This window comes from Mastigoproctus giganteus, chromosome 10, assembly GCF_048544385.1.
Source record: "Mastigoproctus giganteus isolate SK-2022 chromosome 10, ASM4854438v1, whole genome shotgun sequence".
NCBI classification, from domain to species: domain Eukaryota; kingdom Metazoa; phylum Arthropoda; class Arachnida; order Uropygi; family Thelyphonidae; genus Mastigoproctus; species Mastigoproctus giganteus.
Window position 1 is genome coordinate 71,780,097 of NC_143584.1, and position 24,063 is coordinate 71,804,159.

General features: G+C 36.1%; 1 protein-coding gene across 2 annotated transcripts in view; it reads right to left on the minus strand.

Annotated features, from left to right (window-relative positions):
* LOC150079077 (DDB1- and CUL4-associated factor 11) overlaps positions 1–24,063 on the minus strand; it is a 446,028-nt gene that overhangs the window by 224,561 nt on the left and 197,404 nt on the right. For both annotated transcript variants that reach the window (XM_090383756.1, XM_090383757.1), the window contains 3 exons: positions 23,721–23,785; positions 14,924–15,024; positions 5,002–5,104 (listed from right to left, as the gene is read on the minus strand). In XM_090383756.1, the coding sequence (XP_090239882.1) occupies positions 5,002–5,104; positions 14,924–15,024; positions 23,721–23,785 (269 nt within the window). The remainder of the gene's footprint in view (positions 1–5,001; positions 5,105–14,923; positions 15,025–23,720; positions 23,786–24,063) is intronic.

Below are 24,063 nucleotides of genomic sequence, written 5' to 3' on the forward strand. Positions count from 1 at the left end.
AAGGGTAATAAGATTGGTGAGTGGAATAACAAGATTGGTGGGTTGGTATTACCAAGAAAGGCTTAAGTTCTGCAAATTACAGCTTCTGGAGACTAGGCACCTGCGAGGTGATCTAATTGAGGTGTATAACACCTTGAATGGATTGAGCAAGCTCAATTCTAATGGGATTCTTCCTCTTGCTCAGATTACTCACTTGAGGGGGCATAAATTCAAATTGAGGAAAGGCAATTGAAGAATAGATGTGTGCAAATTTGCCTTCAGCCAGCAGGTGGTTGATAGTTGGAACAAACTTCCATCTGTTGTTGCAGAGATCAGCATCTTAAATAAGTTCAAGGCAGAACTAGAGAAAAATTTGGAGTGAATGGATTGGTGAAACGGGAAGGGTTTTTTTTGGCTGATGCTATATAAGCTTGCTTTCTTGCATCATTTGCCTCTACAAATGCAATCAGGAAGAATAGCAAGCATATCAGCTTTTGTAGACAATGTTTAGTACCCAATTGGAACTTATTCTTTACATAACACTTATTGTAGATTCTAATAGAAAAAAAAATCACCTCACTAGCTTTCTTACCAGTTTGCCACTTTCTTATCTTTTATTCAATTTTTCTCTCTCTAGTTACATAAGTTGGCATAAGTGTGTGTGTTTGTGTCATTTTTCACAACTATGGAGATGCCACTGATTTAGAATACCATCACTGTTACCACATTGTCAATCACTTGTAAACATTATGATCTAGTCAGCTGCTTGAAAGCAAAATCATAAGCACAGAATTAAGTGTTCTAACACCATAACTTTATTTATGTATTATGTGTACAAGTCTGTCAAACACAAATATGAAACAAAGAAAAACTAAAATGTAAATTTAAAGCAGCATAATAAAATAATTCATGTTAAAGGAATTGTTGCAAATTTTAAGGGCCAATCCTGAAGTGCCAGCACACACTATAAAATCTTTGTGTGTTGTCGGTGAATGCCTACCACCTTCATTCAAATAAAAATTAAAAAGTCACCCTACCAAATAAAATACCCGAGTGATCCATACTTGCTCAGGCAAGCAAAGAGGCTGGTCTCTTACTTAAGGAATGATATAATTGCGGTCAGAAACAAGGAAACCCCCCATCCCACCATACCCTATCCAACAGATGATTACAGACACCCACTTAATAAAGAAAACATAAGCAACTTTAGGTGAACCACTGTAACCTCTTCTTCAAAGGGCAATCAGCATAGTGTATATGCCCATTTTCATTAGAAGTTATAAAAAAATGATGTAATCAGCATATACTATAAAATTTTTATGTTCTGTCAGTGAATGCCCCAAGGCAGCAGTGAAAAGCAGTGAGGAAATACTCCTCCTCCTCACAGCACACCCTCACCTCACGATAATGAAGTGGAGCTGTTAATTCTGATGACAAATACTTATCTTTCTGTTGTGAAACACAGCTATTGGAGAAGGGTAGATTAAAATCACAAAATAATGCCTCAAGATCTTAATGAGTGGCACATCATCAAGGTTATCATATTAGAATGTGTAGAATCTCTCCTCTAGAGAAAATTCACAGGTAACAGACTCATAATCAAATTTCATTCTGATAAGTTATCCAGAATGAAATTTGGATAACTTATCAGCTAGCATTATTTCTACAATATTATAACAAACAAGGTAAAATTGCTGCTTCTTTATCATCAGCAGCATTCCAAGTAGCAAGAGGCATAGAGCCTCCATTTGCTGCATTTAACTTTTTTTTTTTTGCATCTTTAAATTGAGGGAAGAGGCATATTAAAGTGATTTGCTACTACTGTATGTATCACCCACCAGCACTGAGCATGCTCAATGCTGATGGGATTGTTCCTCTTGCTCAGAATAATCACCTGAGAGGGCATAAATTCAAATTGAGGAAAGGCAGTTGTAGGATAAATGTGCAAAAGTTTGCCTTTAGCCAGTAGGTGGTTGATTGCTGGTTGATCAACTTCTACAAACTTCCATTTGTTGTTGCAGAAGTTGATAGCTTAAACAGATTCAAGGCAGAACTATACAAACATTTGGAGTGAGTGGATGGGTGAAATGAGAAGGATATGTGTGTGTGTTTTTTTTTTTTTCTTTTTTGGCCGATGCTATATAAGCTTGCTTTCTTGCATCATGTGCCCTTGCTAATGCTCACCAACAACAACACATAGTCAACGACAACGTGGTGTAGATTTGCTTGAGTGTACACAGAGAAGGGCAGTGAGGGGAATGAAAGGATCCTTTTACCAAGAGAGGCTTAAGTTCTGCAAATTGCAGCGGCTGGAGACTAGGCACCTGTGAGGTGATCTCATTGAGGTGCATATGGCCTTGAATGGGTTAAGCACACTGAATTCTGATTGGATTCTTCCACTTGATCAGATTACAAACCTAAGGGGGGGATAAATTCAAGTTGAGGAAAGACAGTTGTAGAATAGATGTTCGGAAATTTGCCTTTAGCCAGTGGGTGGTTAATTGCTGGAAAAAACTTCCATCTGTCGTGGAAGTTGATGGGTTAAATAACTTCAAGGAAGAACTGGACAAACATTTAGAGGGAATGGTTGTGTGAATTTTTCCTTTTTTTTTTTTTTTTTGGCTGATGCTACATAAGCTCATACGCTTGCTTTCTTGCATCACATGCCACTATTACTATATGATTACTATCACTGGAATTAAGTTAATTTCCACTCATGCTAGAAGTTCAGATTACTCACCCTCAGGTGAGTAATCTGTGCAAGAGGAAGAATTATCTTTAAATTATTACCTTTAAATAAATATTATCTTTAGTGAGGGTAGCTTAAATTGCCTCAGTGTTTGGAGTCACTGGCTTGCATTTTTAATTGCTTTTTTTTAATACAGGATTGTCACTTCCTCTTATATTAGTTCTTCCTTTTCCAATGAAATTATAGCCTAAGGAGTAAAGAAGAAAAGAAATTTGTCATCCTTGATTCAAGTTAAGAAGTCAAGAAGGCTGAAGAAGTCAAATTCCCATTCTAGGACAGACTGAAGAGTAAACATTTTGTTGATCACACAAGCAGTGGAGTTTCGGTCTCATAATAAGTAATTCTTGTGCACTACAAATCAATTGCTATTGATGCATGTATAACATTAGCATTAGTAGAGGCATATGATGCAAGAAACCAAGCTTATATAGCATCAGCCAAAAAACAAACAAACACACACAAACACACACACACACACACCTTTCCATTTTATCCGTCCATTCAGCTCAAATGCTTGTCTAGTTCTGCCTTGAACTGATTTAAGCTGTTGACCTCCATTACGACAAATGGAAGTTTGTTCCAACTATCAACCACCTGCAGCCTAAAGGCAAATTTCTGCACATCTATTCTACAATTGTCTTTCCTCAACTTAATTAGTTCAATTTATGTCCCTTCAGGTGAGTAATCTGAGCAAGAGGAGCATCCCATCGGCACTGAGATTGCTTAAACCATTCAAGGTCTTATACACCTGAATGTTTGATTATTTCTGTCATACAGATGATCTTTTGGTTTATGGGCTGAGAACTGTACCTGATGGCCAAGAATTTGGATCCAGAATCATGTTTGAATTTTCCTGGGAGACAGTAAAAAAACAAAAGAAGAATACCAAGGATGTCTGGTTCTACTTGAACTTGAAGATCAAATATGACAGTAAACATGTTACTTTATCTGAGTAGCATATGTGGCAAGGCTCAAGCTTGAAATAATTATAATTCACCTCATCACCTACAAGAAATACAAAAGATATAGCCTAAAGTTGTCTTTTCTGCCTCCAGAAAGCCTCTATACAAGGCATACAAGTTTTCAGCCTTTTTATGCAAGATTTACCCTCACTATAATTTTGAGTGCTGTAGATAGTGATCAGCAATTGATTGTTATTCAATGTGGGAACAAAGAACGAAAAGATCTGGGAATAATTGTACAGTCAGATATGAAGTTTTCTGAGCAGTGCATACAGGTTGCAAGAGTAGCTCATGGGGTTTTATCAATGATATATAGTAATTTTTCTAGTTTGGATAAGCAGGTGATTATTCCCTTGTATAAAGTAATGGTCAGGCCACACCTTAAGTATTGCATACAAGTCTGGAGACCTCATTTTAGGAAAGTTGTAGAGGTGCTGGAACGAATACAGATAAGTGCAACGAGATTGGTGAGTGTAACAAAGAGTTGCTCCTAGCAAGAAAGGCTTAAGTTTTGCAGATTGCAGCATCTAGAGACTAGGCACCTGCAAGTTGATCTGATTGAGGTGTACAAAGCCTTGACTGGTTTGAGAAAGCTCAATGCTTATGGGATTCTTCCTCTTGCTCAGATTACGAACCTGAGGGGGGCACAGATTCAAATTGAGGAAAGACAGTTGTAGAACAGATGTGCAGAAATTTGCCTCTAGCCAGTGGGTGGTTGATAGTTTAAATAAATAAATTCAAGGCAGAACTAGACAAGCATTTGGGATGGGTGGATGGGAATTTTTTTTTTTTTTTTATTATTATTTTTTATTTGGCTGATGCTGTATTTGCAAGAAAGCTTGCTTTCTTAAATCATTAATCTCTGCTAATGTTAATTTTGATAGAGAGGACTGCATTGAGTACACAAGGACAACATATTTGAGCAATCAACTCTTTTCTCCTGGCAAATGAACTGAATGGCCAAGTGTATTGAAAAGGAAGATTATGTTTTACAGAGTACTGATATTGAATAATTTCATCAGTAAGTACTAATAAAAGAGGGAAATATGTTAAAGGACAATTATATACAGCTCAGAAGTTTAAACAAAAAACAGGCCATAAAGAGCATTTTTTGAAGCCTACTGTCTTGTTAATAACTAACTCTTGTGAATACAGAATACATTGTTACAGTTTTTGAAAGCTTAAGATAATTTCATAATGTAACAAATTGCATGTATCAAGCAATTTCTTCCATAAATAAAATTATTCATCTATTTCAACAGGTTCTAAATTATAATATAGCCAAACTAATATAGCACACATAAAGCTTACCTCACTGCAGTATCTAATATACTCCATCCAACATCACGTGCTTGAACTGTTTTAATAAGCCTCAAGAACCCATTACTTGTATCATATAAGCGAATATTATAATCTGAAATGAGTTTTAAGATGTGTTTTAAAAAACAATTAGTTGACAAATAAGTAGATATCTTTAAAAATTAAGTAGTCACCTTTCAAAGTGAATTTTTATAGTGTTTTGTACAAACAAAAACAATAATATATGTTGTTACATTCAATTGCTTTTATTATTTCCACATGGTAGATAATCTCCTAACTAAAGGATTCAATTAAAAATTTCAGATGAATTAACCACATGTAAAGCTTTGTGAAGAATTAAATATCTGCACATTCAATGACAAGTTTATTAAATACACCAACCTACTGGTGCAATACCACCACTTTGCATATTGGAGGCTTGAAGTAGTGAAACCCATGTTTAGTCTCTAGAGCAAAGTTTCTGGCATCTCCTCCCTCCCCCATCAACCCATACATGGTACTAAGCACTACAGGTGTTGATACTTTTCACATTTGAGGTTTACATGAAAAAAAAAAATAATAAAATTAAATTAAAAAAATAATAGCAAGTAGTGCAAAAGTTTGCTTATGATAGAAAGGTTGGTAGGATGGTTACTCATTACTTATGACAAATAACAGGACATGCTACTGCAACAGGATCTGAAATGAGTTTTAAGTCGTGTTTTAAAAAACAATTGGTTGACAAATTTGCTTTTATTAACAAATAAGCTTTTATTCACTTTGAAAATATGTTAATTTTCAAAGTGAATTTTTATAGTGTTTTGTACAAAGCAAAAACAATAATATGTTGTTACATTCAATTGCTTTTATTATTTCCACATCGAAAGATAATCTCCAAACTAAAGGATTCAATTTAAAATTTCAGATGGATGAACCACATGTAAAGCTTTGTGAAGAATTAAATATCTGAACATTCAGTGGCCAGTTTATTAAATACACCAACCTACTGGTGCAATGCTCATTACTTATGCAAGCTCTAGAAGGAAAGGGATGAATCAGATTGGACCACTTAACATAGATAGCTTGACTATTGATGATCATGCTAAGGTAACAAAATTGAATGAGTATTTTGCATCTACATTCGCACATGAGGAGTTATTCAATGAGGGGAGTACCAGACGTTTATCAAATTAACAGGGAGCTAAGTGATTTTGTAATAACTGAGAGCAAAGTGGAGTAGAAATTGTTGAAGTTCAACATAAAAAAGGCACCTGGGGTGGCCGGGATCTATTCAGTTATATTAAAGGAGGCAGCAAAGGAAGTAAGCAAACCCTTAGCCACAAACCCCAGGGGCTCACATCTGGTGAGTGTGGGCTTGCCACACACATCTGGTGAAGAAGGGAATCACATTTGGTGATTCCTTTCTTCTCTCTCTCTCTCTCTCTCTCTCTCTCTCTCTCTCTCTCTCTCTCTCTCTCTCTCTCTCTGAGTAACTTGGGAATTTATTTATTTATTTTTTGGCTGGTGCAGCATAAGCCTCAAGCTTCCTTGCACCATATAGCTAATAATAATAATAATAATAATAATTATGAGAGCTTCCTTGGACTCAGGGGAGGTCCCCATGGATTGGAGGTGTGCAAATGTATCACCAATTCACAAAGGGGATTCACAATGTGACTCAAGTAACTATAGATTAACTTGTGTTCCAGGGAAAATAATGGAATCACTGGTTAAAGAAGCATTGCAGGATCATCTAGACAAGTCTGCAGTAATAGTTAAGACACAGTATGGGTTTGTTAAAGGGAGGTTTTGTCTGACCAATTTGATGGGATACTATGATGTGGTCATAAAGGAACTGAATGTCAAAAATAATTTCTATATCATATACTTGGATTTCAGGAAAGCTTTTGATACTGTTGCACATGGAAAATGCTGTACAAATTGGAGATTGGTTTTTTTTTTTTTTTAGTTATTTGGTTTTTTTTAGGAGCATTAGCAACTAAGGCCATATTGCTCCGGGATATGCGGTGGTCATTCCCTGACCTTTCCGCATCCTCCATATTTGGTGGTGACGGGCTCGAACCCCGGTCTAATCAAGAAGCATGTGCTATGCACTGCTGCTCCTTCCCACCTGGCTGCGGAGGCGCCACAAATTGGAGAGGTATGGCATTAAGGGGTAAGCTGCTACAATGGATAAAGGGATGGTTGAGTGGGAGACGACAGAGAGCGGTAATCAATGGACACTGCTCTTCGTGGAGTTCCCCAGGGTTCGGTGTTGGACCCATTGTTGTTTTATCAATGATATTGTTTATTTATCAATGTATATCAGGTTTAATGTCCAAGTGTGCAGATGATACAAAGGTTGCAGTGTTGTTAATGACAGTATGCTACTCCAACTGGATCTAGATAAGTTGGGCAAATGGGCTGAGCAGTGGCTACTAAAGTTTAACATTGACAAATGCAAAGTATTGCATATGGGTAGCAATAACCGAAGAGAAATGTACAAACTGTGTAGTACCACACTCAGGGAAGTGGGAAGTAAAAAAGAACTGGGGGTAGTTGTGCAGTCAAATATGAAGTTCGCTGAGCAGTGCTGATGGGCTGCCAGGGCAGGTCATGGAGACTTGTTAATGATATACAGCTGTGCCCACGGTTAACCAAGATCAGTGATGCTCAACGGTTAACCAAGTAAAAAAAAAAAAAAAAAAACTTAACACACTCTACTCACGTGTCCAATACGATCTTTCCCTTCATTTTTTACAATGTCAATTGCAAATCGAATAGCTTCCCTTTATTTTTTACAATGTCGCATATGGTTTATTCATCAACATTATAGTGGTTCTTTAGAGATTTAACAGATGGACCGTTTTCAAACTTTTGAATAATTTCAAGTTTTTTGTTTAATTTGAAAGCACAACTTGGGTTTGACCATCATTTTCGCGATTTAAAAAAAAAAAAGGAAATAAAAAGTTACTATAAAAAAAAAAAAAAGGAAATAAAAAGTTACCATAAAAAAAAAAAAAAAACGACATCCCTGACATAAATAACAAATTACCGAAATGTGTCCTTTTGAGGTGTGACAGAACACAACAATCGACGCAATGCACTAAATCAAACTAAATATTGGTCTCAGCAGTGGGGGATGAAGGATAATAGGTACACTAATCTCCCAATGACGTCTTATAACGCTGTTTCTTTTCGCTTATTTACGACTTGCAAATTATCTGTTCTAGTTATTACTTGAATTTTATGATTTCTGGTTTTTTTTTTAATTTGGAGTCTTGACGTGTCCCGGTTAATCCAATCCAGTTAAACTGAGTCTGCTATACTTTATTATTACCGTATTTAATATTGGTAATATTTTACTGTATGTTTAATTTATCAATTAAACTTTATTATACGTATTATATACATTACAGCTCTGATTCATGCTATGTGTACATAGCATGAATCAGAGCTGTAATGCTCAATACATTCTATGTTGATATTAATATTTGTAAAATAATAAGAGGAGTTTACCTCAATATAGTACGTAGAACACTTCCATATGATACTCTCTAGAAATTAAAACGAAAAAAAATCGAAAAATTTACATTAGAGTAAAAAATAATTAAAAACCAATTTAACACAATTAAAATCAATCTAACACAATCAAAAATATCAAAAACAATATAACGAAAATATTCAAAACGATTTTCCTTCCTGAAGCTGACAACGCTTTTCTACCATATGTCGTGATCACAGCAATCAAAATTACCGAATGGGTTGAACACGAAACTTAAATAGTGATTATTTGTCTTCACGCATGCACGTAAAATGTCCACGCATCGGAGATCAAATATGGCCGACGAACATTAACAGAATTCTCATGTAATTACGCTCGACATCAAGTATTTTGGCCTCACTATATAAAAAAGTATGTTTTTTGTTAATGGCATGAATGGCTAATTCTGACGCTGCTGAACGAGAAGCACTAACTGAGGCTTCACGGTGATTTACACGAATATTCAGAGAAAAACGCGTCGAACCTTGGTAAGACGAGTCGCAATCACCTCAAGAAATGTTGCATACCAGGTCATTAATTTGTGTTGCATTTTAATGCGGAAAGAACCAAGTGATTGTTCAGTATAGTGTGTAATTTCCATATTGACCTGGCCACAATTTTAAATTCGGTATCTTTAAAGAATCTATTAAGCAGTTTGTGCCACTGTTCAACGTATGGGACAGAAATAAAAGTATTTTTTGATATTACTATTGTTGGTTGGTGTAGTATTTTGTATCCTATCCTTAGCCTGTACCCTAATTTGGTTTATTGTGGCAAGGGAATAACCCCGTTTAAGAACCTGCTAGTTAATATTTGTATTTCTGAGCCCAAAGCAGATTCTGTCATTGAATATTTATAGGCATTTAGAAATTGATTAAAGATAATCAATCTTTTGTAGGAGAATGGGTGATAGCTATTATAATGTAGAAACATACCAATGTTTGTAGGTTTTTGATAGATGCTAAATTGGATTTTATTTGAGTCCTGATTAAGCGTGAAATTTAGAAAGTTTAATGACTTTGTATCCATATCCTGCCATTCCAATGTAAATTTGAGTGTAGAATGAATATTATTAAACAAATGTAAAATGTCTTGGATAGTACTACTATCAGTAATAACTAGAACATCGTCTAAATACCTGCCATAGTATGTGATACAGGGTCGAAAAGGAGTCAAATGTATATGCTCAATCATCAAGAGATAGATCTCTGACATTAAGCTGCTCAGGCTCAAACCAAAAATTTGTTTGTACACCTTGTCTCGAAAGGTGATATAGTTGGCCTCAACTAACAGTTTTAATTAAGTGTAAAATTTTCTTAATAGGTAGAAAAATTGGTAATCCAAAATTTTTTTGGATTACCAATGTTGAACAGGGGCACAAACAGCTTAACAGATTCTTTAAAGATACCGAATTTAAAATTGTGGACAGCCCAATACGAAAATTACACACTACACTGAACAATCGCAAACACACATTAATGACCTGATATACAACATTTCTTGCGGTGATTGCGACTCGTCTTACCAAGGTTCAACGCATTTTTCTCTGAATATTCGTGTAAATCAATATGAAGCCTCAGTTCGTGCTTCTGGTTCAGCAGCGTCAGAATTAGCCTTTCATGCCATTAACGAAAAACATACTTTTTTATTTAGCGAGGCCAAAATACTTAATGTCCAACGTTATTATATGCAACTATTAATTGTAGAAACAGTAGAAATTAAATTACACAAGAATTCTGTTAATGTTCGGCCATTTTTGATCGCCGATGTACGCACATGCACAAAGACAAATAATCACTATTTAAGTTTCATTTTCAACCTTATTCGGTAATTTTCATTCCTGTGATCACGACATATGGTTGAAATGCGTTGTCAGCTTCAGGAAGGAAAATCGTTTTAAATATTTTCGTTAGATTCTTTTTAATTGCGTTAAATTGACTTTAATTGTGTTAAATTGGTTTTTAATTATTTTTTACTCTAATGTAAGTTTTTCGATTTTTTCGTTTTAATTTCCGGAGAGTATCATACGGAAGTGTTCTAAGTACTATATTGAGGTAAACTCCTCTTATTACTTTACAAATATTAACAACGTAGAACATATTGAGCATTACAGCTCTGATTCATAATATCTAATTCATTTTTTAAACTCTTATTGACTATTTTATTCATTTCCTGTATCTCCAGGTGTAATCTTTCAATACATACAATTATGGGGGAATTTTTGAATGGCTTGGTGCAAAATTACATTAAATCAACACTAAGATACTTGGCCCAAAGTTACCATATTTCCTTTCTAAAATATTGCCTTCAAAACTACATCGTTCCGAAGTTTGCCAGGGTTAATTTAAATAAAAAAAATTCAGGCATAAAACAACTAACACTGGCCACATCCTGTAATATCGTTAAACTTGCCTTAAAATCTCGATATTCGAATAAACAAAAATACCTTTTCCAGGTTAGGAAGCTTCACAATAAATTAAAAAATTATCTACATCTGAACGACTGGTCTATATTGAAGACCTCCATAGATTTGCAACGGGAAGCACAGGCCTCAGAAATAAAAAAAAAAAAGACACGTTAATAAATTGCAAACATTATCGGAAAGATCAAGACACTTTCATGCGAATTCTAACACATTGTCATGGGCTTGCGACCAAGTACATACGAGTTGGGTGACAACCCCCCCCCCCCCAAAAAAAAGACACACAACATTAAAACAGAATACGTCAGCTAGTTCACGAACACCCCCTCACCCAGTAGCCAACAAATCGACATATCAAGAGGTTACAAATCTTTCCTCGTGTACGCTATTGCAGGACCAGATTTCACTTTTATCCAAATTATAATTTACCACCTCAAAAAACTACTTAAAAAAACAATGCATAATTGATATTGAATTTGGACTTTGTAATGTTCCACAAAAAGATTTATTATTCAACAAGTTAACCAAGTAGTGAATAACATAAAAGAAACGCAACTTCCGAAATTGAATACATATGACAGTTCAGCTTTACGAGAACTTCGGGAAAATAAAGACATTATTATACAGAGGGCAGATAAAGGAGATACAGTGGTAATACTAGATAAATCTGATTATATTAATAAGTTAGATTCAGTTGTTTCAGATACCTCCACTTATCTTGAAGTAGACCCGGCACTGTTAACCAATTTGGTTAATCAATACAATAAAACGTAAACCACGTATCGAAAAAATGACTACATTACTATGGCTCAGTTAAAGGAATTGAAGGCCAGAACATAAAATATTCCTGCACTTTTCGGTCAGGTAAAATTACACAAGACTATTTCCTATTCGACCTATTGTTTCCTATAGGAACTCGGCATTTTCAACCTTAGCCACACATTTTTATATAGCATTATAAAACCCTTTAGACAGGTAAAACAATTTGGGATTAAGAACTACGATACATTATTTAATAATCTTAAAGACTGTGACAACTTGGCGACAATGACAATTTATTCTTACTAGATGTTACCTCGTTATATACGAATGTAAACGTTGAATACACATTAGATATTATTTGGGATATGTTAAATAATAACTCTATACCGATTAATTATACCTATTAAGGAAATTTTTCACTTAATTAAACTGTTAGTTGAGGCCAACTATATCACCTTTCGAGACAAGGTGTACAAACAAATTTTTGGATTACCAATGGGTTTGTGCCTGAGCAGATTAATGTCAGAGATCTATCTCTCAACGATTGAGCATATACATTTGACACCTTTTCAACCCTGTATCACATATTATTGGAGGTATTTAGACGATGTTCTAGTTATTACTGATAGTAGTACTATCCAAGACATTTTACATTTGTTTAATAATATTCATTCTGGACTCAAATTTACATTGGAAAACAAGGATACAGATACAAAGTCATTAAATTTTCTAAATTTCACGCTTACCCGGGACTCAAATAAAATCCAATTTAGCATCTATCGAAAACCTACAAACACAGGTATGCTTCTACATTATAATAGCTATCACCCATTCACCTACAAAAGATCGATTATCTTTAATTCATTTCTAAATGCCTATAAATATTCAACGACAGAGTCTACTTTGGGCTCAGAAATACAAATATTAACTAGTAGGTTCTTAAACAGGGGTTATCCCCTTGCCACAATAAACTGAATTAGGGTTCAGGCTAAGGATAGTATACAAAGTACTACATCAACCAACAATAGTAATATCAAAAAATACTTTATTTCTGTCCCATATGTTGGACAGTGGCACAAACTGTATTTTGACGAGCAAAATACAGACTTCTACAAGGAAAGGATTTTCAAGTTGAAACAGATGGGAAAATTGCATAACTGTGGGTAGATGGCATGTTAAGACTACATTTAAGTCTTAACATGCCATCTGAATTTCGTGTGTCTAGGATTATAGGAACTATATGTTTCACAAAACTTTTAGAATGCTCCTCATATCTAGTAACCTGCCAGGTGATGATGCCCACCACTTCATTCAGATTCCAGAGCAAAATAGTCAAGTCACTACAAAAAAAAAAAAAAAAACCCAACTGTTTCCCTAACAAATGACAATGATATACAGTTAGATGGACTAGAACCAGTAGTATGTCTGATGCTGGGACTAATGATATTAAGCACACATGAGCCACTAATTTGTAGGATAAGCACAAAACCATGCTGAAAAAATCCTGCAATTCTGTTCAAGGCATGATAGGAGGGGCTACATGCTGAAAGCCTTGTGGATTAATTCAAGACTTGAGGGACTGTACAAGGATTTTTGAGGGAGGGTGGGGCAGATTTTATCAGCATGGTCTGCACTTGTGGGAAGTAGGACTCTATTTTGTAGAGACAGTATACATTTAAACAAAGGTAGTTGAAGGATCTTGGCTAATATCATTGGAGATACCTTAAGGGTTCAGAGAAACAGGTAGTGAGGGGGGGGGGAAACTCACTTATCTGCTGTATGGATCAGAACACTTGCACAAATCTCAAGAGTTCCTGTTTATTGCCACAACAAATGACACCGGCAACATATTCCATGGGTTTCGATATTTCAAAAGAAAGGGAAGGTTTCATTTGAAATATCAAATCCTAAGGAAACAAGTTCAAATAACTTAAGGGCATGTCACAGTAATTCCAAAATAACTTATTCAATTGGTGGAGTTCAACTAAACCCAGTACTGGAAGAAAGGGACTTGGGTGTTATTATACGGTCAGACATGAAATTCTCTAAGCATTATAAACAGGTTGCAAGGAAGGCCCATGGTGCCCTATCGATGATCTATCGAACTTTTGCAAGTAGAGACAGGGACGTGATAATCCCATTATATAAGGCTTTTGTTAAAACACATTTGGAATACTCTGTTCAAGTATGGAGACTGCACTTAAAGAAAGACATCGAGCTTCTTGAAAGGGTGCAAAGACAAGTAACTCGCCTGGTGAGATCTGCAAAAGGGAGTCCTTATGAAGAAAGACTTCGAATATGTGGGTTGCAGAATTTGGAAACTAGACACTTTAGAGATTTGATTAAGGTGTTTTAAGGCTCTGAGAGGCATCAGTAAAATGAATGAGGATGAAATTTTCAAGATTATAAATGATGCTAGAATTAAGGGACATAAATTCAAATTACGGGGGGGGGGGATGTTTAGATTGGACTGCAGGGAGTTTTATTTTAGCCAGTGAGTTATAAATTACTGGAATAAGTTGCCCACATGGGTGGTAGAGGCTGACAGTTTGGGGAAATTCAAAGGTCATCTGGATAGTACCTTTAGGTGAGGGAAATGCATAGGATGATAGGTTTAATTTCCTTTTTTTTTTATTAATTATTAGTTTTTTTTTTATAATTCTTTTATTTGGTTTCTTTTATTTTTTTTTTTGGCTGGTGCAGCATAAGCCATAGGTTTTCTTGCACCATGCGGACATTACTAATACTAATATGCCTCTATCAACTAGGAGGAAAGCATACAGTGCAAATAGATTTGAATTATGGTATACACTTAAAGCTATGGTCACAGAAGCCAAATGCATACATACCATTAAGAAAATATAGTATAAAGAGGAAGATGCTAAGATAATATCATTATTAGTAAGTGATGCAAGAAAGCAAAGTTATAGAGCATTAGCCAAAAAAAAAAAAAAAAACTTCAAAAAACACTTTCCATTTCACCAGTTTATCTAAGTTCTACTTGAATTTATTCACACTACCCACCTCTACTGTACAGAGTCACTGAAAATTGCCTTTCATGTCTATGTGTACAGTTAAATGATGCTACCCACTAATCCAAATGACTAATTTTTATCTCAAAATTCTATTTCATTCAATTTATGTAATGATTATGCATGAACTTTTAATATATTTGCCTTCTTTCTGAAATATTCAAAACCTCTTACCTTGGCAAGCAGTCATAAGAATATCACCATCTTTTGCGTATGTGCCACAAAAGGCTTTACTAGGATACTTTGCAACTGTGCTTTTCTTGTTTGGCAACAGACTAGGATAGGAAGTTTGAAAAAATTAATCAGTAACATAGCAAAAGTAGTGTAACTTTTTATTTTAATTGGTATACCATTATTAACAGATAGTATAACTAACCAAGAAGTGGTTCCATTCCAAATCATAACAAATACTGCCATGCAGTACTGAAACAAGCTTCCAATTTTTTTTTTTTTTTTTATTTCTGGAAAATTTTTTATTTATTTATTTTTTAAAATTCTGCTTGTAGTACACCAATGCTGCTTGATATTTTGACAGAGGATTGCATTAATTATAATAATTTCAAAATTTTTTTTAATAAAAAATTTGAAAATTAAGAGGACTCATTGTTACAATTAATTTTCCATGAAAAAAAAACAAGGTTATTAATTCTGCTCAAAAAAAAAAAAAGTTATAAACAAAAAAATTAAACATTAAAGTATTTGGTCCCTTTCATTTTCAAGTTGATATTACAATTACGGCTTTAAAATTTATAAAGATGCATAAAATGAACACATTTCTGCTTATATACTGTATTTTGTAAAAAAATATTTAAAAAAAAAAAAAAAAAAAAAAAAAAAAACCACACACACAGAGAACGAACTATGTTTATAGAACTAGCTGTCAGAGACAAAATCTAAAAAAAAGAAACAAAAACTGGATATGTGTATTATCCGTATGAATACACATATTCAATTTTTGGTATGCCACAAGGAAAGCAGAGAAAGTTTGTCATTATTCTTAGAGCAACAATTTTTGTGTAAAGATCCTTTTTGCCTGAAAAGGACCTGACAAGTCCCCTCTTGATAATGCAAAGTTAAGAATATATTGCTAAATTTTAAACTGCAATACATTTCCAGTTTTTGTTAGAAACAGTGCAATAAACAAAAAACACTAGAGTAATATCAACAGAAAGATTATTTCTATATGAAAAAACAATGAATTTCATGAAGGTATGCTTTGCTGAAGGAATAAAAATGAAAAAAGCAGGAGATAAAGTGCTACAACACAGGTGCTAATGATTAAAACTCTAGGTTATCATCAAATAAACACCAAGTGCAATTTACAGTGGAATTATATTATAATTCCAGGTTATGCTTTAACCTGGGGGGGGGGGTATTAACCCATCAGTGATGGTGGCAGATCTGACTGACACTGCTACAATATTTGCACACTAATCACTGGTTTCACAATTATTGGCTGCTACCAATTACAGCCTGTTACAATTTAAAGTTAAGACTGCCATGACCGGTATATAAAAACGTAACGTATAAGCCAGGATTGAACCAGTCCATTTTCTTGTCATAATCAACAACCTCAGGAAAAAACTTAAAGGTCTCCCTACACAAGGTAGAGGTAGACTAGGTATTTTGCCACACTCTACAACATTCATTTCTCATTCTTTTAATGTCTACGTTTTCTTACAAGTCAGTATTATATGTTATACCATTTACCCGCAGAAATGTTTTTTCTTTTACAATATAAAAGATAGTGTAACATTAGTTCATATTGGATTGGCAGTCTATGACTGAGGACCTGGAAAGCAGCTGTAGAGAAAGTTCGACAAGCTCTACTTACAGCAAGAAGAAAGAATCTTTGTGCTTGAGTAAGATATTTTTGAACAAGGAAGTTATTGATTCTGTATCCCCAGGCCATAGCCGCATAACACACAATCAGTATAAATAAACAAGAGTAGTATAATTTAATGGAAGATATCTTTACACCAAAAGTACTCCTGGTAATCTTAATAATTTTATAGGTCATAGCTTTTATTTTCGGAAGTACATATTTTGCATGGTAATTAAAATTAAGACGGTCATCAAAATAAATTCCTAAGTATTTATGCTGCCGAGTACTCCTAATTATTTCTCCATTCAACTTAATAACAGGTGGTCTATTCACATCAAGAGAGCCCTTTAGCAACATTTGTTTTTTTTTTATTAGTCAAGATTTGAAGTTTATGTGTTTGACACCAGATATTCAAGTCTTCTAGAACTTCATTTGCTCTGCACTCTAGCTCCTGGTGGGAATTACCAAAAATCAGAATAATAAGGTCATCTGCGTAAGCTACCTGAAGGATATCATCTCGATCAACCGAGAGCCACTCATCAAGGATCATGTTCCAGCACACAGGGCAAAGAACAGAGCACGGAGGGCGGCCCCTAGAAACAGATCTGGAGACAGAGCAGAATCCTGAGAAAACTGTGATGGTGCGAGAATCAAAGTAATTTGATAGGAGACAGTGAATACGAGCAGAGACCCCGGCCTCTCTGGACCTCGCCAGAACACTTGGCCACAAACAATGTCGAATGCCCCTTTGAAATCAACAAAGAGACCGAGGACATATTTAGAACTGGAATTTTGAACACAACTCAAAATCTGAAAAATAGCATTAACAGAAGACCTTCCACGGGTAAAGCCAAATTGAAGTGGAGAACTTAGGTTTCTGTCTAAATAGTAATTTAGAAGACGAGAAACAATTTTTCCAAGACTTTGCCAAGGATGGGCTGCAGTGCAATAGGCCTGTGAGAGGCCGGATCATTGGAGGGTTTGTCAAAGGACTTAAGCAGAAGTTTAAGTCTAGCCTGTTTCCAAGCCAGCAGGAATTATCCCGAAGAAAGACAAGTTCAAAAGATTTAATATAATTAATGGGCAATTTTTCCAAAATCTTTTAAGTACAGAAACCTCAAGGAGATCCTGTCCAAGACATTTACCATCTCTTAAGGTTGAGATAGCAGATTCCAGCTCAGCATCCGTAAAAGGAGCTTCGGTTTCGAGCCCTTGGTATGATAAATGATCTAATCTCAGTATAGTTTGGATGGTGTTTTCACGGGAGGCAGTGTCCTCATGGAGCAAGCCATCCAAGATGGCATTGACAAACTCCAGTCCAGGGTTTCATTATCATTTACAATAATAGAAGAAAGAACATAGCCAGGATGAACCTTGTTAGTAACAAGTTTGTAGGGTAATCCCCATGGATCTTCATTTATGTTATGCTGAACAAACCTTGCCCAGGCAAGTTCCTTCTCTTGGAAAATGGTATTGAAATAACTCCTTCTATTGGATTTATACAACTCACCAAGTCTGTCAATCTCATCTCTGGACCTGTTAGCTCTCTTTGCTCTCTGAAAATTACGACGAGCATTCTGTAAGTTTCTTCTGAGAATTGTGAGATTTAGGGTCCACCATGAAACACTATTCATTTTTTCTTTTTTAGAGTGGACTCACAGACAATGATTAGAATCTCTTGAACCCTAGAAACCTGCATATCAGCAGGAAGCGAGACAAGTTGACTATTATTTCTTCTGAAATAAGCTCATGAACCTTTACATCAAAGATATTCCAATTAATGTGTTTTGTCTTAAACCACAGAAAGTCAAAACAGCACCTGATAACCCTAGGATTGTTACTTAGACTGATCATAAAAGTGATGATCATTGTGGTGGCTCGAGCACCACGAAGTATGGCTAAGCCAGTTGGAAATGCCATAACCATAAGAGTTTGAAAGGGTAATGTCAATATAAGATTGACCCAGAAAAAAAAAAAAAACGAAAGTAGGCAGATGGCCTGGGGTATTCCACAGAGTGAGGTTATTGGGCTGAATAAGCTCCTCCAAAAGCTCACCTTTAGAGTCTGTAGTAGGGCTATTCCAAAGCCGGGAGTGAGCATTAGCATCCATCATAAAAATGACGGGAAAACCAGATAAACGGATCAAAACGTCTTCTATGTAATTTAGAAATGGCTCTATGGCCTGATTACATGAGCACACAGAGAAACCATATAAATTTTTCCAAAACAGCCTTCCAAGCATGCACATGTGCCATGTGTGGAGCAAAGACTAGAAATTTTTGTTACAGTAATGAGGTGTCAGCAACCACCAGGGTGGCCCAAACCCTGGTAGTGGCATTACCCCGGTCACTGACCGTAACAGGGTTTGAAGAAATAATGCGACAGCTGAGAGGGAGACACTTGACACCCTTATAAGAATACAGTTCTTGTAACCCTAAAAGTTGAAATTTGTGTTGGACCATTAACTTAGAAAGATCACTTAAAACCGATAAAGATCATTGACAATTTAACTGTAAAGTATATACACAAGGCATTCAAGAGTTAGGTAAAGTCGGTCCGAATTTTTGTTACTTCTTGGGATTTCACAAATTCAGGGCACTTAATGTCCTTGAAAGAATGGTCCACATTCTTCTTCTTAAGCTGACAATTTGGGCAAACAGCAGGTTCCTCTATTTTAAGAGTCTTGAATTTGATGACCCAGGTCACTGCAATGTCTGCAGGTAAACTCAGACTGGTGGCAGTTTTTAGCCGAATGTCCGTAGCTAAGACATTTAAAACAGCATGATGCTGTGAAAAAAATCCTTCATACCATGGGCAGACCATCCGATAAAAACCTTGCAATTTGAAGCCAAAAACACTTTCCTAATTTTATTTGGGATCTCAAGAACCCAATGTTGATTGTTTTTGTTCCGGGACCTGATTTTAAAATGAACCTTAACAGACTCGCAATCTTCCTGGGAAATCCCATGATCTACAAGGTTTTTATTGAATAAATCCTCCAGAAAATCAGAGTCATTAACATCTTTAGGTATGTTATATATTATGACAGCTAGATTTAATTTTTTAGTGGAATCCACAGAAAATTTTAGCTCCTTGAACTTAGGGCAGGATTTAAGTTTATTTAGATCCTTGCTGTTATCAGTTTCGATTAGAACTCCCTCTTCTCTTATTTTTCTTATTGATTTAATCTTTAATTTTTTTAAATTCAGGTTAAAGACTTTTATAAATTTCAGCTTTAACTTCCTCACTAGTTTTACAATTACTATTTGCATTAACTATAAGTACGTACTTTGTTTGAACATCCGGTAAGTTAACATCACTCTGAGATTGTTTGCCAGCGCCTAAGGCAACTGCTGGAGCCGAAATGGTTGGCAAGACATTTTGTTCTCAACTTTTCATTCTCTATAGTTAGATCTATCACTAACCTTTCCATATTTTTCCAATTTTTGGACATCTCAACAAATATGAGGTGTCACAGTAGAGCCCTCTATAAAAACATCAAGCATATTTGCTTTTAATCCAAAAAAGATAGTCAAGAAAGCTGCACTATCAGTTTGTTGTACACAATCTTGAGAATCATTAAAAAAGTACAAGTAGAATTTAAAGGTCCTTGAATAGGGGGAAAATTTGTCTTCCAGAGTTTTTTTTCAATCATAGCTAGAGGTTCCTTGAAACCGGTGTCTGGAAATTCAGAGAAAGTCAATTCATCAGACAACTCGGCTATTGAAGCACTATAATCCAACATTTTGGACGACAGAAATACGCATGGGGGAGGATCGTCAAAACTTCCCAGGAACATGAAGCTGCCTTTTCCATTAGGCACTTTCAAGCATTGTGCAAGGGCTTCGTGACTAATGCTGTATGTTGCTTCACCCTACGGCGGGACTCTTTTATTATGTTTACTTTAAGAGACTTCACCTGAGGGGGGGAATTATCACTCCTCTGACCTTGACTGGGGCTGCAATTGAGTAGGCAGAAATCAGAACTGCTGAAAATGACGATCTTCCATTGCAGAATGTGCCTGGTTCGATTTAACAATTTGAAAGCATTAGAATGAACGGATCCGGGAGATACTCACCTTGGGAGAGGTAGAACCATTTGGCCGTTGCACTGGCCAAATGGTTTTTGTACTGTAACATGTGTTACAGTAGAAAAATCGAGTGACAATCAGGAGCACTTAAAACAACTGCTTCACCGTGTCCGTGCCACCTATCGTCTCTATGATGTACAAGAATTTTGCTAGTAGGGAAAAGAGGTGATTATCCCTTTGTATAAGGTGATGGTCGGGTCGGGTCGGGTCAGTCCAGGCCACACCTTGAGTACTGCATACAGGTCTGGAGGCCTCATTTTAGGAAGGATATAAAGTTGCTTTAGCATTTACAGAGAAGGGAAACAAGAAAGGCTTAAGTTCTGCAAATTTCAGTGGCTAGAGACTAGGCACCTGCAAGGTTATCTGATTGAGGTGTATAAGGCCTTGAATGGGTTGAGCACACTGGATTCTGATGAGATTCTTCTGCTTCCTCAGATCACGAACCTGAGGGGGCATAAATTCAAACAGAAGAAAAACAGTGTAGAATAGATGTATGAAAATTTGCCTTTATCCAGTGGGTAGTTGATTGCTGGAACAAACTTCCATCTGTTGTCATGGAAGTTGATAGCTAAAATACATTTAAGGAGGAACTGGATAAGCTTTTAGAGGGAATGGATGCATGATTTTTTTTTGGCTGATGCTACATAAGCTCATATGCTTGTGCTTTCTTGCATCCATGCTTCTGCTGCTACTACTACTACAACCGAACCCAACACTACACTACACAAACCAACCACAAAACTTACACTATCTTGGGCCTTACTGAGTTTGTACAGTGACACAGAACGCTATGCAGTTTTAGGGTAGACCGCTGGTGCCGCTTGATAATAAACACTATACACTATACTCCCCATATTCAAATTCTGCAACTATCTGAGTAACACCGCATCTTTGATATCCCCACAATGTCTGCATTTAATGACTTGACCAGCACTTCAAATTTATCAAATTTATTTACTATGATCCTAGCATTGGTGTACATGCAAGTATACATGCACTAGTTCCTGCTCTTAGTTACCCTAACATAGCACATGTATTTCTTTATTCTATGATAATTCACAGCAAAATCTGAAATGTCCTGGGCTGCTGCATGTTCCAATAGAAGCAGTGCAAGAATCACTTTCAACTTCTGCCTGTGGCTAGTGTTAATCTATTAGTTTGTGTATCCCCGCAAAGCCAGCACGTTTCCAACCCACCTAATACTACCTTGTTAGCATCAGCAAATATTCTTGCACACTTTCAATTTAAGTGTATCATAAAAGCAGTCTCTCCTGTTAACATGCACAGACTGTCAAGAAAAATTCTGCTTCATGAGCCTTGCACAATCTCTTTGGGACTGAACTGAATAAGGCTCTCATCACATACTCCCCCCTACGGTGTTTGGGAAGATTGCAGACACTTTCAAGTTTAACCCTAACTCATTACTTTTCCTCAATGTGGCTATTCACTTGTTTAAGTAAGCCCTCAGATTTCCTCTTAATGTCATAAGTGCCAATGTGTACAACAATTTGCCAATGCGTACAGCCTCTGTGCTTCTATAGGATGACACCTACTCTATAATGTCATCAATTTTTGCCACTGGCAGCCATACTCTGGTTATTACACCTATTATTTTCACACAATATATTTTACATTTCCCTGACAACAGAGTCACCAACAATACCTACCTCCTGTGGGACAAGTGCATTCTGTCTTGGGCATTGCTACTGTGTTGCTGATGTGCAAGTCCAAGCTCTGGCATCGAGGTGAGCAGCTGAAAGTATGATGAGCCCAACTTAATTCCTTTGAGGGCATCCACCCTGTTCTTCAAGCTCTCATAAATGCCCATCAGAATGATGAGCTGATGCATAATACCCTCACACTCTCTACATCGGCGCCTCCGTAGCCAGGTGGGCAGGAGCGGCAGCGCGTAGCACACACTTCTTGATTAGACCGGGGTTCGAGCCCGTGACCACCGCATATCCCCGGAGCAATATGGCCTTAGTTGCTAATGCTCCTAAAAACCAAATAACAAACAAACTCTCTACATCAAACACACATAAAGACATCCCCTTGGTTATATCATGTCCCATTTTAGATAGATCTGGAAACATTAAACAAGCAATACTTTTCGTGAGGCCGTGATTCGGAGGACAACTGTCTCCCCACCTCAGTTCTCCACAAGCCTTTACTCAAACTCCTACTTCTACAACAAGGGATGGATGTTCGTTGCAATAAGCAACTACCTGCTGGCTGAAGTCAAACTTCTGCTCAGCTATTCTGCAACCACCCTTCAATTTGAATTTATGCTTCCTCGTGTCCATAGTCTGAGTAAGAGGTAGAATCCCATCAGCAGTGAGTTTCTCAATCCATTCAAAGCCTTAAAAACTTCAATCAGATCACTTCACAGGTGCCCATGTTGTTGTTATTTGGTTTTTAGGAGCATTAGCAACTAAGGCCATATTGCTCCGAGGATATGCGGTGGTCATTGCCTGATCTTTCCGCATCCTCCGTATTTGGTGGTCACGGGCTCGAACCCCGGTCTAATCAAGAAGCATGTGCTACGCACTGCTGCTCCTGCCCACCTGGCTACAGAGGCGCCACAGGTGCCTAGTCTCTACTATCTGCTATTTGTAGAACTGAAGCCATTCTTGATAAGTGAACCTTATATTCTCTTCGTGAATCTTGTTGCCCTTCTCTGCACCTATTCCTATAGCTCTACATCATTCCTACAGCAAAAGATCTGTTAATTGCATCAATATATTCTTAATGATAAAGAAAAATTAATTTATGAAATAAATATATCAATTCTTAGTTGTGTGGAAGTTACAAGTCTGGATATAAGTGTGTAATGTATTACATATAATGATAAACAGGTAAGCAAAAAATCTTTACAATGTTCAATAAGTCTAAACAGTGCTGATAAATTTAAACTTATCTGCTTTCCAAATATGGAAAGTTTAAATTTATACTATTATTATTACTAATTATTAAAAACAGATTATTAACATAAACAGCTGAATTAAAGCATTTAAAAATATACTACAAAATTTATGAGATAAAGTGAAAATACTCACTTCAGGCATATCTGGCAACAGTCTCCTCTGCTGAAATGATGTCTTCCATTCATTCCTACTTCTCTCTGTGAATATGGTGCAGAAAATTCATGATTTATACCTGCCATAAAATATATACACACTTATTTCAGCAAAGTTATATGAGGTTTTAGTTTACGTACTGGGAGATGGCATGTATCCATCTATTAATGAGTATTTTATGACATTAGATGCAACAAATAAATGGCAATTTACTGTCCGACCAATGCTAGTTATGCCCTTTATATTACTGAAATTTTCCATTTAAGAATTATCTGCTTCTTTAAATTAAAGAAACAGTTATTTCAAGAATGACAAAGTAATT